The sequence below is a fragment of the Euprymna scolopes genome, unplaced genomic scaffold (assembly GCF_053919585.1).
Source record: "Euprymna scolopes isolate OS-2025 unplaced genomic scaffold, ASM5391958v1 sca174, whole genome shotgun sequence".
Classification (NCBI taxonomy): Eukaryota; Metazoa; Mollusca; class Cephalopoda; order Sepiida; family Sepiolidae; genus Euprymna; species Euprymna scolopes.
In genome coordinates, this window is record NW_027633185.1 from 27,501 (window position 1) to 45,893 (window position 18,393).

At 35.5% G+C, this 18,393-nt stretch overlaps 1 protein-coding gene across 1 annotated transcript; it reads right to left on the minus strand.

Moving 5' to 3' along the window:
- Nucleotides 1-2,874: 2,874 nt before the first annotated feature.
- LOC145273794 (GTP-binding protein 2-like) lies at nucleotides 2,875-18,003 on the minus strand (the record flags this gene model as incomplete). Its single annotated transcript, XM_080127130.1, has 6 exons — nucleotides 2,875-3,057; nucleotides 5,906-6,067; nucleotides 11,064-11,235; nucleotides 13,717-13,775; nucleotides 15,760-15,895; nucleotides 17,787-18,003. Coding segments are annotated over 6 exons (911 nt in total), but the record flags the coding sequence as incomplete, so codon positions are not given.
- Between the last annotated feature and the right edge of the window lie 390 nt (nucleotides 18,004-18,393).

Genomic DNA, 18,393 nt, shown 5'->3' on the forward strand with positions numbered 1-18,393 from the left:
AATTATTCATATCATCATAAACGATTCATCATTATTGCAAGACTTTCTCAACAACAACAGAGGTTTCATATTACAATCCAGTCGTTTACAAAATTTATGACAATTAATATCTTGTGATCATGCATGCATACAGACAAACATTGTTGAGCGCTGAATTGTACTGATATTAGTCGACTCCAAAAGATTTTTTAAAAATGTTGATGGATGATTTTTGATTTTGTACTTTTCAATTTTCATCACTATTATATCCAGAATCATCACACACACACACACACACACACACACATACACACACACACACAGTGGCGCCAAAAAGAAAGTCCGCACTTGTCATTTTTTCAAAAATCGCAAATTTAAGCTCAATTGAATATAACTGTTTAAACAAACTATACTTCATTTTTGATTCGCCTTTTATTCCTCGATAATTTTACCTGTTCATATTTGACTTTGACTTAAAGCATTCTAATGTTCACGTCAATTTAAAAAATTAACTTCAAATCGAGTATGTAAAAAAGAAACTCCGCACAATGGAAAATTGTTATTTAAATGTAACTTTAGAACATTAATGCAACACAAATACTACAGGAACACAATGAACTAGTTAATATTTAGTAGCATAGCCCTTCTGTAATTTGACAGCTGGCAATCTTTTGGGCATTCCTTGAATTAGTCTGTGGCAATACTCCAGTGAAAGGGAATCACACTTTTCTTTAATTTTTATCCAAAATTCTTCCAGATTTGAAATTTTATTATTGCGTAGCTGTTGCTTGATGTAATGCCATATGTTTTCGATAGGATTAAGGTCTGGAGATTGTGCAGGCCAATCCAAACATGGAATCTCATGCTCTTCAAGGAACCTCTTGACATTGCTAGCTGTGTGAATGGGAGCATTATCCTGCGTAAAGACGGGATTATCATTCAAATTCCAGCCAAAGTAGGGCATAAAATGCTCAGTCAACACATTAATGGATTTGGTCCAATTAATTCGACCTTGTAAGTAAACTATAGGCCCTGGACCATTGCCACTAATAACACACACACAAAAATTGAACCTCCATCACCTTGTAGCGTTGAAACTATGCACCTAAGGATTAAATTCTTCATCATTCCTTCAACAGACGTACTGTCTACCATCACTAAACTTGTTTTTGTCACTAAAAATCACTTTCAACCAATATGAAGAGTCATGATTTTCATTGCATCTGATGAAGTCCAGGCGGCGCTTTCTGTTCTTTACAGAAATCATTGGCTTGCGTCTTGCAACACAGCCTCGCAAATAAAATTACTTCAATCTGTTCTTAACTGTAGAAAGAGAGCACTTTTATCAAGATTACACTGTTGTTGGATTTGAGGAGCCGTTTCAAATCTATTTCTTAGGCTGCGGATCTTGATAGCATTGTCTTCCCTGTAAGAAGTAACTCTAGGATGAACAGATTTAGGGGCATCACGAACACTGCAGTCATTTGTACCGTTTTCTTATCACATTTCAATCTGTCACTAGTAGAAATTGAAATAATAAAGATTGGATAAACCAGAAAGGTGGCGATTAATGAGCTCCTGACGATCACTGAGAAAAAGTTGAGGCATATGGACTATTGTTACGTTGTATAACCTGAAACAAAAACAATTACAATTAGAAATACTTTGCTGCATAAATAGTGGACATTTTAAGCTCATTTTTTTGCTACAGAGTTTCTTCAAAGTTAATTTTTTAAATTAACATGACCACTAGGATACTTCAATTAAAAGTCAAATATGAACAGGTAAAATTAGTTACATTCAATTTAGCTTAAATTTGGTTTGGGAAAAAATTACAAGTGTGGACGTTCTTTTTAATGCCATTGTATATATATATACATGTATATATATGCTAGTATTTATGTGGGTGTATATATTTATTTATATATATATATATATATATACATGTATATACATGCTAGCATATATATATATGCATGTATATATATATATATATATATATATATATATATATATACATACATGTATATACATGCTAGTATTTATATGTCTATATATATCTATATATATCTATATATATATATGTATATATATATATGTATATATATATATATCTATACATATATATGTATATATATATGTGTGTGTGTATATATATATATGCATGTATATATACATATATGTATATGAAAATAGCGCTAATACATTTTTTTGTTTAATAATCCAATCTTTAATGAAAACATGCTAGATAAATAGATGCACATTTCATGCATTTGTGAAGAATCATCACTTTCATTTAAAAATTTATAACGATGATTTCTACCAGTGTTTTTGATTGTATGGCGGTGATGAAACAACTGTTATTGTGAATTAAACACTAAGTTGCTTCATATGAGATCTTTTGTTGCGTCAGAAAGTATTTCAATTCATATATATATACATGAATATATATATATATATATATATATATATATATATATATATATATATATATATATATATATATATATATGTTTTTGTCTTTTTTAAAATATTATTGATGATTGATGGTTTTTTTGAAACAGAATTCACAAAACTTTTAACATGAATTTGAAAGTCTAACTTCAAAAAATATATCGAAGCCACAATAAATTTAAAAAAAAAAATGCTGTCCGGAACCAAATTAGTCACAAAATAAATCTAAGCATTTAAATTACATATCAACATTTTATATATATATATATATATATATATATATATATATATATATATATATATATACATATATATATATATATATATATATATATATATATATATATCTCACTGGGACATGTTATGGCATTCGGTAATTTGTTTTACTTTTAAGGAAATTTGTAAACTGTCCGAGGTAGAAAAAGAAAACAAAAAGAATCGTTTCAAAATGTGAAGCTTTTATCTTTGCGGTGGTTTATCCAAATAAGGGAAGACACGGATAACTTCTCCCATTCCTTTTGTCCGTCCCTCGCGGAAGAGCAGCCGAGCACCGACACGGATGTACTCGGGCTGTTTGATCAGATGGAATGTGACCAGAGCTTTCTCGTTGGTCTTGATGGCATCCTACAAAAGCAAAAAAAAAAAAAAGAGAAAATTAATTTTCTGGATTTTTTTCGATAATAACTCATGTTTATTTTTTTTTTCACCTACATTTCAGCTGATATGCATCTCTGGCTTTCTTTTCTTTTTTTTTTTTTTTTTTTACAAAGATGTCATCACTTATCAAGGCCCGGAGGCCACTCGAGGATAAGGGCTAATGAGTATACATTAGTCAATGGGATTATAGCGTAGTAATCATAAGTAGTGGAGATTTTGTAAATTGGATTACTTAGAGGGACGGTTAATCAAGAACTTGTTTACGGTATTTATTTGCTTCCCCACTGAGCAAATTAGTCATGAGGCCATTTTTTAATCTGGAGAGGTGGGAGGGGGAAGGGGAAAGAGGACCAGTTTTCAAGAGGTGGGAAATGGAAGTTGCTAGTGAGAGCCTCTTGGTATATAGGGTTGCCCCTACATGGACCAGAAACTCATTGCCACAAGGGCAATGGTCTTTGATTGTAGCATCTGCCGGAACAGATACTACACAAAAGTGATTTGATCCCGGCCAAAAAGCCAAAAACAAGCAAAAGAAAAAGAAAATTAATTTTCTTGATTTTTACCGATCATAACTCATGTTTATTCATTTTTTTTTTTAGCTACATTTCAACTGATATGCGTCTCTGGCCTTCTTCAAATGCATTTAAAAAAATTACCGTGAAAATAATCTGTTCATCATATTTTCTAAGTGTTTGAAGAAAGCAATGCAAAAAGAAAGAAAACTAAAAACAACTTGGCTGATGTGATGCCCGGGTGTGGAGAGTAAAAAACTGAAATCTATATATATACTTACTAGCGGGGGTACCTGGCATTGGGTGAAGAGAGATGGTGTAATAAGGATATTGAACAAGGGCGAAGCAAAAAAAAAAAAGCATGGCTACCCAATGGAAAAATAAAAGATGGGATAAAACGAATGGAAAAAAATCACATAAACACATCTATATATATATATATATATACAATAAAATAAAGTCAATTTTTGCCCTCTCTTAATTCAGACACCATAAACACAAGCACTACATCTAATTGCAATATGATTCTGCTTCCTGCTGATAACCAATGCATGTTTCCATAAATAAACAGTCACTTCCATTCAATTATGTAAATTCCTACATTAGTTCCGATCATCCTGATTCTCAAACATCAATCATACTTAGAGGAAGTGGGTGTAAGTTTGACTCACTTAAAAATATCTACTTCTACTTTCCCATAGATCACCAGCAATTCTCCTTCATTGTTTTCTGACTTATTTTGTTTCATTTTGTTATTCTATGAAATTTTTTTCAATATATACAACTTCTTCAGTAATAAATACACAACACTATCTCCGATTTAGGAACTTATTTTTGCTGCATTCTGATTGACTGACGTTAATTCACTTGTGGAACAATTAAATATTATTGCTGAATCCTAAACACATATGGTGTCTACTATTCTTTTATTCAGTAAAACACTTTCGGTTACAAATAAAATTCTTAAATTATAATGCTTCTGTTTCTACAAAAACTATCACATTTTAGAAATACTTTAATTGTCCAAATATAAACGATTTTCACTTCTCTATGAGGCCTCATTAAAAGTACTTTGATATAATAATAAAATAGTTTGCTTTCGGATGCCTATTAATAGCTTTATAAGCTTCATTCTTAAGCATTCAGAAAACAATATAACTCGAAAAATAAGAATAATCAAATTAAAATAAATAACAACGATATTCTCAGATGTTTAGAAAACAATATCAGCAAAAAAAGGACAAAAAATATCACTAAAATTGAAATTAAGAAATAACACAAAAGACAATGACGTTTCTGAATTTTTGAGATGAGGATTGGTTATTCGTATTATTTGAATTCATAAGACTACTGTTCTCATCTTCAGTGTGATTTTCACAACGTTTCAGTCTACGTAACCTCCGACCTTTTTCAGGTGTATCTTGTTGAACTCAGGAATCTTTCTTGACCTGTGGCACAGTGGTTAGAATACTTAGAAAAAAAAAAAAGTGATATTCTTCTGAAGGTTGAAGGTTCAATCCTTAGTGTGGCTGACCAAAAAGCTACAATTGTGAATTATTTAGGACCTCTATCCAGTCATGGCTGATGGAACAAGAGCATGCTACCCCCGTGAAGTAAATAAAGGGTTCTGCTCGAAATTCCGTCCAAATTCCCGAGTTTGACAAAAAGATTCCTGAGTTCAACAAGATACACCTGAAGAAAGAAAACATTGTGAAAATGACACTCAAGATGAGAACAGTAGTTTGACAAATCCAAATAATATAAACAGTAGTTTGACAAATTCAAATAATATAAACAGTAGTTTGACAAATCCAAATAATATAAACAGTAGTTTGACAAATCCAAATAATATAAACAGTAGTTTGACAAATCCAAATAATATAAACAGTAGTTTGACAAATCCAAATAATATAAACAGTAGTTTGACAAATCCAAATAATATAAACAGTAGTTTGACAAATCCAAATAATATAAACAGTAGTTTGACAAATCCAAATAATATAAACAGTAGTTTGACAAATCCAAATAATATAAACAGTAGTTTGACAAATCTAAATAATATAAACAGTAGTTTGACAAATCCAAATAATATAAACAGTAGTTTGACAAATCCAAATAATATAAACAGTAGTTTGACAAATCCAAATAATATAAACAGTAGTTTGACAAATCCAAATAATATAAACAGTAGTTTGACAAATCCAAATAATATAAACAGTAGTTTGACAAATCCAAATAATATAAACAGAAGACAATATCACAAAACGAGTTTTTACAAATATTATCATTAAATGCAAACTTACTTTGTCCATTTTCGTAATTTTTACTGTTTGCCGAACATTTCCGATGTGTATTGTAGTCTGGAAACCAGTTGTGATCTGCTTGGCGTGGAAAAGGACGTAAATATCGGCTTCAAATTCTATACTGGAGAAAAGTGAAAGTTGTGGGCTGACTAAAACCATACCCTGTGTGAAACAAGGACACAAGCAAAATTTGTTAGAATACATTTTAGAAATTTATAAGAATACACAGCTATAAGCGTATATTATAATATGACATTCCTATAGCACGGAAATACCTAACACGCTTTCTTAAGGCTGATAGTAAGTCCAAAAGCTTTACAATCATCTGCATTTAAAAGTTCAAGAACAATGTTCTGAAAAGTTTTCGACTTTGCGTTGAGACGTCTACAGTTAAAAAGTTTACCTGACGTGCAAAACCGAAATTTTACCCCAATATCACAATTGTTAAAAGCATGCACGAGGATCACAGCGAAATATATAGAAAATAATGTAGGAGCAAGTATGTCACCTTATTTCACACCATTTTCAACTGAAATTGGATCAGACAGAGATCCATTAAAGTTCATTTGGGGTTTCATATTATGGTGTATCTGCTGAATCAACTCCACAAAACTAATAGGACAGCTTAGTTTCCTAAGAATCTTCCAGAATGCATTGCAATTAATGGTATCAAAAGATTTTGTCAGATCAACAAAAACTTGATACAAAGGCACTCGTTGCTCCATACATTTTTCCATTAACTGTTACACAGAGAATAACATGCCCATTGTGCCGCGGCCAGATCTGAAACCATATTGATTCTCTGAGATGATAGAGGAACAAATCCATTTCATTAAACGATTTAACAACACCTTTGCTAAAATCTTTCCTACTGCTTCAAGCAAGCTAACCCGCCTCTATAATCAGCACACTCAGATTTTGATCCCTTTCCTTTATAGATTGGAATCAATATTGCATCAATCCAATCTTGAGGGATAGCATTACCATGCCTAACAGCAAGGATGAGTGTATGGACTGCGTTGATAACGCTGTCACATCCAAATAGCAATAATTCAACAGGTATCCTGGTAAGTCCAGGTGCTTTTCCCTTATTAATCTCTGCTAATGTGCTTTTGATCTCATCAATGCTGGGATCAGTCATCATCTCATCATCGACCTACTTTGGAGAGAGACTATCAATAACTATATCATTTATTTCAGACTGATTATCAAAAAGTTCTCAAAAATGTTCCGTCCATCATTCCATGATCCCCTCAACATTGTTGAAAAGGGCAGAACCAACTTTGGATTTCACAGGTACCAACGTTGAAGGGTGTGGTCCAAAAGCTTGTCTGATTTTGAATCCTTTGAATTTTTGCGGTCATAATCTGTTCTTCATTCGCCGTGACTCATGCTGTATTCTTAATTTTGTTTCTTTATACACTTTTTCTGCAGTTATTTTAGCTGATCCATTAAAAGACAAACATATCTTGTGAGCCTTTTTTTTCTCTTCCAAAAGATTGGTGATTGTAGAATTATTTTCATCAAATCAATTCCTGTTTTGTTTTCTTAAAGCCAAGAATTTCAGCTCCCTTGCTATATACTTGTGACTTGAATCGTTCCAAAGTTCCGTCAAATGAGACATTAATAAATGAGATCCTAAGAGTTTCACACACTGCCTTGTTTTGTAACTTGGAGACATCCATGTGTTTAGGCACTTTTACTCCGTTGGCTGGCCCTGTCGGTGGGGCATTAGAATACGCCGACTGCCCCCCTGCAGAGGGTAAAAGTCCCTCAATGGAGGTCCTGGATATGACCTTAAACTATATCCAGTGGTGAGGCCCCAGCTTGTGGGCTTTGGGGAGTGTGGAGCCACCCTTTAATTACCACTGCTCCCAGGTCCACTCTGACCCGGAGTGGTAGTACCTGTTAGGGTCCCAACTATGGGTTAAATAGAAACCAACGTGAAAACAACAAATATATTCTATTAAAAAAATTTTCTTCCAAATCTTTGGATTCGGCATTAAATAACCCGAAAAGGGTTGATATGCCGTAAAACAACCAACCAACCAACCAACCAACTCCGTTGGCTCTGACTTTTTTCTTATACACAACTTAAGTTTAGCACGAACAAAATTGTGATCAGTGTCACAGTCTGCACACAGCATAACTCTTACAGTACATGATAACATAATCAAGAATATGACCATGTTTTGATCTAGGGTGTATCCAAGTTACCTTGTAAATGGGTTTTGTTGGTAGAAGGTGTCGCATACTGCACGATTATGTTCAGTACACAACTGCAAAAGAAGAATCCCATTATCATTTGCTTTACGAAGGCCATCTCAACATCTTCGTCGGTCACTTCCCAGCGGTTTCAAATTTGCAACTGTGTCATCATCAGTCGTCAACACATATCTAAACCATCTGAGTCAACATTCCCTCATTTTGTCCGCAATCAAAACGATACTGTACAGGGTGGAACAATAAATTGTCGCCCTAAAGAAAACAACACTACAGCTTAATTTTAAAAATTTTCTAAAAAAAAAAAAAAATCAATTCCGGTAGGTTGATTATGTAGTAGAGCTGACATCTATTCAATGTAGCCACCTTCAGCCTCAATCACCGCAGGTGTTGTGATCACTTTCAACCCATGCATTAAAGTCTCCAAGCAATAAAATCTTGTCTGCTTTTGGTATTCCTTGGATATAATTCCCTAGATCTTGATAAAACCCATTTTGACATCCTGTCTACTATCCAAAATATTGAGATAACTGACACGTAATTATCACACGGTAAAAGCACTCTCACTAACATGATGCAAATACTAATTCCACAAGATTGTTATAACTGAGATGTGATTTTTGTCCGAAACCAACTCCTCCTTCCCTTTTTACTCCCTTGGGTTTGCCTTTTCAGAAAAATGTATATGCTCCATCTTTTTCACTAAAACACGTTTCAGGTAGAGCAGCAATATCCACATTGTATCTAGCTAATTCACTGGCAACAATAGCTGTTCTTCGCTCTGGATTAACCGACTCTTTCATATCAAAAGGTATCCATACATTCCAGGTAGCAATATTCAATATTTTTTAGAATAAGTCACATAGTTTTTCTTTTGTTTCCCCTGCAGAAATGAACAACCGCCAGCCAGCTGAAAATAGGTACAGACAATTTTTAGGTCACCTTTTCTAGACCTCTCTCATGGTCTGGGTGAGTAGTGCTGTCCCTTATAAGGGCTGCTCAGTCTCAAAAAGCCCCTCAAAACTAGTTCCTGTCCTTCCAAACTTACAGTGATGTTAAGATAAGCTTTAAGCCGCCTGTATGCAGATTTGTGACTCCATGCTTTCAACTTGTTAGGTTTGTACACGTCGCCTCGCCTCTATCGCCACAGGACTTGTAAAGAAGAGATATCTGTACAAAATGATCTCAATGATAAATGCTTGTACGACACATGTATCACTCTCTGAGCATCCACAGTCAGATTCCAATGACAAGCAAGTGCAAGATAACTGTATCAGCTGCAGATTTTCTTGCACGTCTGTCTCACAAAAGCGCTGACGTGTCAAAAGATACTTTCAGACACAGAGGTCAGGCCACCACTAACCGCCAGATGCTGGAGAGACACATCATTGATTTGGAAATAAAAATCGAAGGTAACCTATTTCATAGACATTTGTTCATGCTGGTGTAATATATAATACTGAGTGACATTTCTTTAGTTGGCAATCAGCCGCAGGTTTTCTAGAGTGTCCTTCTCATAAAAGCGCTGACTTGTCGAAAGATACTTTCAGACACAGAGGTCAGGTCACAACTAGCTGCCAGATGCTGTACAGACGCATTGTGAATTTGGAAATAAAAATGTAATGTAACCTATTTCATAGACATTTGTTCATGCTGGTGTAATATATAATACTGAGTGACATTCCTTTGGTTGGCAATCAGACACGATGGGCATGGTCGCCAGATAGTGCATGTGTTTTTTTTATAAATGAACAAATGAATGAATCCAACAAAGACAAATTTTTCACCACTGTTGCATTGTGAATGTCTTGAAATTTTAAATAAATCATTTGTTTACAACGCTCACGTTGTTGTTGATGACGATGATGATGATGATGATGATGATGATGATGATGATGATGCATCACACAGATTATTTTTTTTTTTAAATGAACAAATGAATGAATCCAAAATTTTGAGACGTTTACAATTCAGCGGCGGTGAGGAAATTATCTTTGTTGTTCATTTTTAAAAAAAAATAATGTGTGATGCATCATCATCATCATCATCATCGTCGTCGTTGTCATCGTCATCGATATGGCAAAAAAATCGCACACAAACAATGCAGTATATAGCACTGCATAAAAAAAAACTATTATCTCGGTTAAAGATGTATATTTTTAAAAAATTCACTGGAAAATTAAAATTAATTTTTCAAACAGAACAATTTTGCACCATTTTTTTGTCTCCTTACAAAAATTAAAATCAAGATAAAACGGATCAAATCCAACGGATATTTAATATTTTTGAATGTTCAAGTAGAGGCTTATGCCCATATTATGGCCCCTATAATCCTGTATATTACTCCAAAGAAATCAAAATTTGGGCAATATTTATTAACTGGACTTTTTAGCTAGTTAAAAATGAACAAAAGTTATAGGCCATTTATTTAGACTGAGTGTTTAATGCCAAATTGGTTGAATATGGCTTAATTTGTGCTTATTTTTGCATTTAAATACTAATCCTAATAAACCCCTAACTGTGCATCGAATGGATACCATAACACTTACTTCACTGCACCTTATCATAACAAAGGCCATACAAAATTTCAACCAGATCAGCCCAGTAGTTTCTGAGAAAAAATTGAATGGAGAGACAGACAGACTAAGAGAAATATAATAGAGATTGATGTTTTATATGAATTGCTAAAAGTTCACAAAAGTCGGAGATATCTGAATTGCAACAACCCCCATCTTTTACCCCTTTACATAAAAATAAATTAAACTAAATATAGACCACATTGGACTCCTTATGCCTAGCAGCTATGTTCTGAAATATATAATGATCGGTTAATTAGTTTGGGAGTGAATCCAATACATACAAATATATAAAAAAAACTTTATATATAAACAGATATTTTCATTTTTCAGCAAGAAAATAAAACTTTTCCACTCACCTTTCGTAACGATTCTCTCTCTACGTTGAGCAATGCGACTGTAGCCGATTGGCCTGCCTGTATTAATCGGCAGGGGAGGCGGTTTCGATGCACTGTCTTCACAGTCGCTTTGTGAAAGTCTCCGTCCAACATTGGACCCAGCATCAGATCATCGCCTTCTCGTACGGAGCCTCTAAAAGGAGAAAATCAAATCACATCTTCTATATATATATAAAAGCGAAAATGTATGTATGTATGTATGTACACTTTTCCTCAATGTCCACAAAAGGCTTCTTTCAGAGAAGCGCTCGCTTGCTTCACAACTTCTTAAAACTTTTTATATCATCTATAAATTGTAATATCTCACACTTAACCACGGAGCTCGCCTGTCTATTTAATTTTATTGACTTTCAAACGTTAATTATTCCACATTTCCCGCATCGGCACGCGTTACATTCGGTTTTCGGTATAAACAGGCCCAGAGCCAGTGAATATTTGTCGACTTCATCATATCAGACGGGGGAGCGGGTTTTTGAAAACAAACAAACCGATTTATTAACCTCATTAATAACTGTCCCGCACAAAATGCTGACTGCTGAATACCTATCGCCGTCACGTCAATCAAAAACGAGCACCTGTTTATTTTTTTCACACTTTACTATTTTCCAACTGCGCGTCGTCAAAGCTTTTTTTTCACGGACACCTGTTTTTTTTTCACACACACCAACAAACACCCGGGTAACCCCGGGTACCCCTCGCTAATCTATTATATAAATCTCACCTGTCTGTTTAAATGTACGTACGTATGTATGTATGTATGTATGTCTGCCTAAAACTTTCGACAGAGGTGACGAATTTTCACAAGATTGGTATCATTTTGAAGCTCAACCCTTTGGACAACAAATATCGAAAAATTGGCTAGAAACATTAATTCCTTCACCCTCAACTGGGCACTTTTCCATAAGGAAGGTCATTTTTTTGCGTCGCCATTCTTGCAGGTCATCCTATCGGTTGGAATGGCTTTACTAATTTCAACGTTCCGAACTTCCAGTCGCGTCATGGAGTAGGGGTGAGACATCAGGTTTTCTTTCACTTTCTTTTCCGCCTTTGCGTCACGGGTTCGAGCCTACCTAACTGCCAAATACCACTTTTTTTTCTTTTTTTTTGCTCAACACACACCCCCAAGCACCCGGGCAACGCCGGGCACCCAGGCTAGTTAAATGCAAACAATACGTATACAGAAGTAATAAGTATGGTCTCCCACTTCTTTGCCAAACTTTCACAAAAAGCACTCATCTATCTACAACGACTATTAACAATTTCCCGCACTCCGGATCTGTGTTTAAATCTAAATGCAAATTCTATCAACAAAGCTTCTGTCCTTTTTGTACAAGTAAACTTCAGTCGATGATTTACAAGAATGAAGGGAGAGGATAAGCTTCGTTAATTATTCTGTGCCTTCACCTAACAATTTAATAAACCAAAGATACTGTAAAAAAAATATTTAATAAACAAAAGATACTGTAAAAAAAATATTTAATAAACAAAAGATACTGTAAAAAAAATATTTAATAAACCAAAGATACTGTAAAAAAAAAATTTAATAAACCAAAGATACTGTAAAAAAAATATTTAATAAACAAAAGAGACTGCTTCCCGATTGTCGGCTACTGCGATTTCATTGGCTGAGTGTTTTTTTTTTTTTGTTTTTTTTTTGTTTTTTCTTTTACACAGGTATGACATTATCAAGGCCAAGAGGCCACTTAAGGATAAGGGTTAAAGAGTGTACAGTAGAAATTGGACAATATAGTAATTATTAATAATGAAAATTCGGTAAATTTGATAACTTATATGGAACGGCTCATCAAGAACTTATTTACGTTAGACTTGAACACAACCATATTGTAGTTAGCCGGAAAGCAGGAAAACGGAAGATGATTCCACAGGCGTGCAGTTCTAAGAAAGAAACTCTGTTCATGGAATCTACGTTTAGGTTTAGGCACAGATAAAGAGTGGGGGGAATTATTGATAGTGTTTTCAACTAGACGAGTGTTTCTTGTAAAAGTTTGGCGAGGGGGGACCATAGACTGAAGCTCAGTTGAACACTTTCCATGAAAATAACGATACATCAGAGACAAACTCGCAACATGTACCTTCCAGCAGTTTACGTAATCTGTCCGGAATATGCTGACAATAACGCTGCCTCTATTCTGAATAAGTATCATCAACCCTTTTAAATGAAGTAAAACAACAATTTTGTTGTCTGCGTTTTTTTTTTTTTATCTGCTTTAAGATGGATCTGATTTAAGATGAATCTGATGAACTGAATTAAAAAATAACATTGGTTTTGCTTGATCAGATCAAGTTTTTGAGCTATTTCGTTTTTTTACATTTTCGTTCTCATGTGTGCATGTGTGCAGCATTTTAGAAGTTATTGGAGGTAAAATGCCATGTTGATGAATTGTTTTGATTAGAAATGATTATTTTAATGACAAGAAGTATTCAGGTCCGATAGGTCTGGGTGACGATGTCGAAAAGGGATCATTTTGAAGTCATAAAACCTCAAAATCCTTAAAAAATTGGTGCGGCATTACACAAAGAAGGACTGACCTGTACACAAGGAATTGTTGCCTTGCAAATGAATTAAACATTTTATTAAAATAACAAGATTTACCGTTTTAAATTGCCTCCAACCACAGTTCCAACTCCAGGGACGGTAAAAAGTTCATCTACCTGGAATATTTAAAAAAAAATAAAATTTAATAAAACATGAAAACAGTTTCATGTTTGTACCTATGTTATCACCTTTTACACACATGAAAGAAAAATGAGATTTTCCGATCAACAAAGCTGGTCTTCTTGTTGTTATACGTTCATCCTGAGCTACGGCAAAGTTTGCAATAACAGATTTTTGTCTTCACTTGGCACGACCATGGACTTAGTCTGGGTGAAAGTCGGTCTTACAAAGATAATTGTGAAGGCCATCTCAACATCTTCGTCGGTCACTTCCCAGCGGTTTCAAATTTGCAACTGTGACATCATCGGTCGTCAACACATATCTAAACCATCTGAATCAACATTCACTCATTTTGTCCGCAATCAAAACGATACTGTACAGGGTGGAACAATAAATTGTTGCCCTAAAGAAAACAACACTACAGTTTAATTTTAAAACTTTTCTAAAAAATAAAAAAAATCAATTCAGGTAACTTGATTATGTAGTAGAGCTGACATCTATTCAATGTAGCCACCTTCAGCCTCAATCACCACCTCGATACAGGTCCGGAACTGGGAGCATGCCTTTTCCACAAGCACTGGCGGGTGCTCGGTGAATACTCGGCGGATGGCGGTGATCAGGCTGGCTTTGGTGTTGTGGGAGGTCATGTTGGTGATGTTCTCGCCGTATGACCAAATGAAGTAGTTCAGCGGGTTCAGATCAGGGGAGGAGGGGGGGAGCTATGAGAGTAGGGTACAAAGTCATAGCAGTCCTTCTGAAGCCAAACCTGGGTCTCTTTTGACTTGTAGGCTGGCATCGAGTCCTGCAGCCACACCCAGGGTCTGTCGGTGGCCATCTGATTACCCCAGGGGATCACCACACTCTTTAGCACATACCCAGGTACACTTTGGTGTTGACTTTCAAGCCGACTTCGAAGATGCGAGGTGGCATAATGTGGCCAGTTTAACACCCATTTTACAAACTGGCATGCATTGGATGGCTTTTAGAAATTAACTTCCAAAATAACCTATCACTGGCCAGGTTTTTCTTTGTTTTTTGTTAGTTTTTTTTTTTTGAAATCGTTCCAGACAAAGCCTGAAGCCACTTGATGTAAAGAAATTAAAAAGAAAATACTACTTCAGGGTTCAAGCAATAAGTGTGCGATGGATAGAAACCTGATCCAGAAAACAATTTTTTTTTTTTACAGGGGAATCACCACTTATCAAGGCTAAGAAGCCATTCGAGGGATAGGGATTAAGGAGTGTACATTGGTCAAAAAGACATCATAGTAATCGTTAGAAGTGTAAATTTGGTAAAATTGGATTACTTAAGGGGAACGGCTCATCAAGAACCTGTTTAAAGAACCTGTTTGAAGAATTCTTTCCCCTTTGTCAGAAACATCGCTCATAGAATGTGAGGACTAAAGGACAAAATAAGGGAAGCAATGGATATGAGGCTGTTGAAAGTAAACCCAGGGTCCACTTTCTACTCTCTTTGCTGCCACATCTAGCCTCCTCCCCTTGAACAGTCTCTAACCTAACAGGTTCTGTTCCTTTCTTTTTTAATGGAAATTGCTTCAGACAAGACTTGAAGCCACTTAATATAAAAATACTAAAATTACTAGTTAAAAGTCACAAAATAGTGTTAGATGGAACAGATCCCAACCTAGAACACAGCAGTTCTTCCCCCTGTGTCAGAAACATTGCACATGAAATGTGAGGACTAAAAGACAAAATAAGTTACAAGATGGCTGAAAGTAAATCTAAGGTCCGCTTTCTACTGTCCTTGCTGCCACATTTTAACTAGTGCACTAATCACTAGCCTCCTCCCCTTGCACAGGGTACCAAAAAGAGTGTCTAACCTGACGAAGAATGATGAAAAAGACTCCTGTGCAATACTAAATGTTAACAAATATTTTTGAGTCGAATCGTCAGAAGTTTCACTGTAAGCAAAAAAAAAAAGAAGAAAATTTAAACTGAAAAAGTGATTGGATCTTCTCACCTGAAATTCCGTCAAGTCTTGGATGTATTTTTCTCGGTCTTTCAGGTTTCTTATTGGCGGAACGACATTCAGGAATTTCTTCAGCAAATCTAAATTCTCTCCTGTCACGTTCGATATTGTGAAAATGGGGGTGATACTACAAAGAAAAGAGAAGAGCAAAAACGCGATGAAAAGAAAATGATTATCATAAGCTTAACCTTTTACCGCCAAATTGTACTTTCAAATCACCTTCCAAAAAAACAACATTTTTGTTACTCTTATGGCTTGTCAGCCCAACTGATCTTCAAAGTACAGGTCTACGCATGGTTCAACAATTGAATGCAGAGTTTGTTTATATTGGTGCGTCAGTTGCACGCTAACTTCCGTTGTTGAGTAGGGGGGGTCTATTTATATTGCTCCAATATTCATTTTACGGTACATCAGCCCTTTTTGAAGGGTTTATAAAAATGAAGCAAAACATACCGTTTACCTCATCTCCAGATCTTTTGACTGTGTCGGCTCACCTGGAACAAAAGCTCATAACAATAGACGCAAGTTTCATTTCTCTGGACAATTGGAACTTTATTCATATCATGGTCGAAGTCGCATCCCTGTTTATGCATCATCCTTAGAAAGAGTCTGGGAATTATGCCATTGGTTTATCTGCCATCCCCATCCCCATCTCTCTTGTCGCTCCCATGAGAAGTGTTCCATTTTCTCAGTCTAGACTGTTGATTGCCGAAATCGAACTGTGGACTCTAGATTTGAACAAAACTCTAAAATCTGTCTAAGCACATGTGCTCCCTCCTTTTTATATTAGTGAATGGGGTGTTTTGTGGGTGATCCCCGAGCGGATGCACCTGCAGCCAACATGTTCACAAAACATCAGAGCATTGTCGTCGGATCTGATGAGTCTTAACCTTTTGAACCTAATTGCAGTCAATGACATCCTGCACTAATCGCACTATTCATGTCACCTGATTGCAGCAGAGAAGCACCACACTCTTCAGCACATCCAGGTAAACTTTGGTGTTGACTTTCAAGGCAACTTCGAAGATGTGAGGTGACATGATATGGCCTTTACTTGAAACCACACCAAAGACCATAACCATGACCATCATTCTGGACATGTCCCTGTTATTTATGGCAATCGCAACGCATTTTGACGCTTCAGACAATGGCCAGTTGTGTACAAATCTCAAAAGTGATGGGAGCCTTCTACCATGTCTGAAAGTGACACAATGAGATCGGAGACGCATCGCTGTACAACTCATGCTCTCTACCGATCCAAGCTATGAAAACAGGACCATTGCCAGTACTCTCAAAATGCATATCCAGATGGTTAAACACTTGAGGGCGCAGCTCAACAAAGTTTCCAGCCAGTTATAGTTTTTGGTGTGGTTTCAAGTGAGGGCCACATCATGCCACCTCACATCTTCAAAGTCTGCTTGAAAATCAACACCAAACTGTACCTGGCTGTGCTGAAGAGTGTGGTGTTTCCTTGGTGCAATCAAGTGGTCACTGGCAGACCCTGAATGTGGCAGCAGAACTTGGTGCCAGCCCACAAGTCCAAAGAGACCCAGGCTTGGCTTCAGAAGGAGTGTTATGATTTTGTACAATTCTCTCATTGGGCCCCCTCTTCTCCCAACCTGAACCCGCTGGACTACTCCGTTCATACGTCGAGAACATCCCAACATGACCTCCCACAACATCAAAGACAGCTTGATCAATGTCATCCACTGAGTACTCGAACAGCTCTTGTAGAAAAGGCATGCTCCCAGTTCCAGACATGTATCAAGGCGGTGATTGAGGCTGAAGGCGGCTACATTGAATAGATGTCAGCTCTACTACATAATCAAGTTAACTGAAAATAAATAAAGCTGTAGTATTGTTTTCTTTAAGGCGACACTTTTATCATTCTACTTGGTATTGTCCTTTCTACCACATTTGGTCACTATAACTACGAGACTCTCCCTATTGCAAATTATCAATCTTAATCTCGAAAATTCTAAAACACAAAAAATTGATGAAAAAAATCATGAAATTACGTTTGTGAATCAAAATTGGTCGCAGCTGTGATGGCATCGTCTTCATTCATTACGCGGAACGGTACTTTGTTGCAACCGGGAGATTTGAGAATTTTTTCCAACTGTTTTATTGTCTTTTCCATGAGAGATTCCGGACACATATCGATTTTACTGACCACAACAAACACAGGAACATCCAGGGCACGGGCGAAACCCAAATGTTCCTTCGTCGTACCAGCTGTAAATTAGAAAAAAAAAATGGGTTGAGGAATAATTTTTTTAATGTAAAAGTGTATGCATGAAGAAAACGCATTAGAAAAATTATTTTTTAAGAAATTGAAGCTTGTTATCTTTTAAGGCAGGGCTCTACATTGTGAGTAAAACAGTCGCATTTGCAAGTGTTTTTTTCAAAATGGCAACTAGAAATAATGAAACGCTTATCTTTTGATGACTGCATTTCTTTCACTGACAATCTTCCAAAGCTCACTACTCAATGAAAAATAACTTTTCAACTTTCTATTTTTCTTTTTTTTTTTATAAAATGAACAAAGTTAAATTATTTAAACAATAAAAGTTTAATAGTAGAATAATATACTTTTTTTTTTACAAAGGCTGGTTTAAAAAAAAA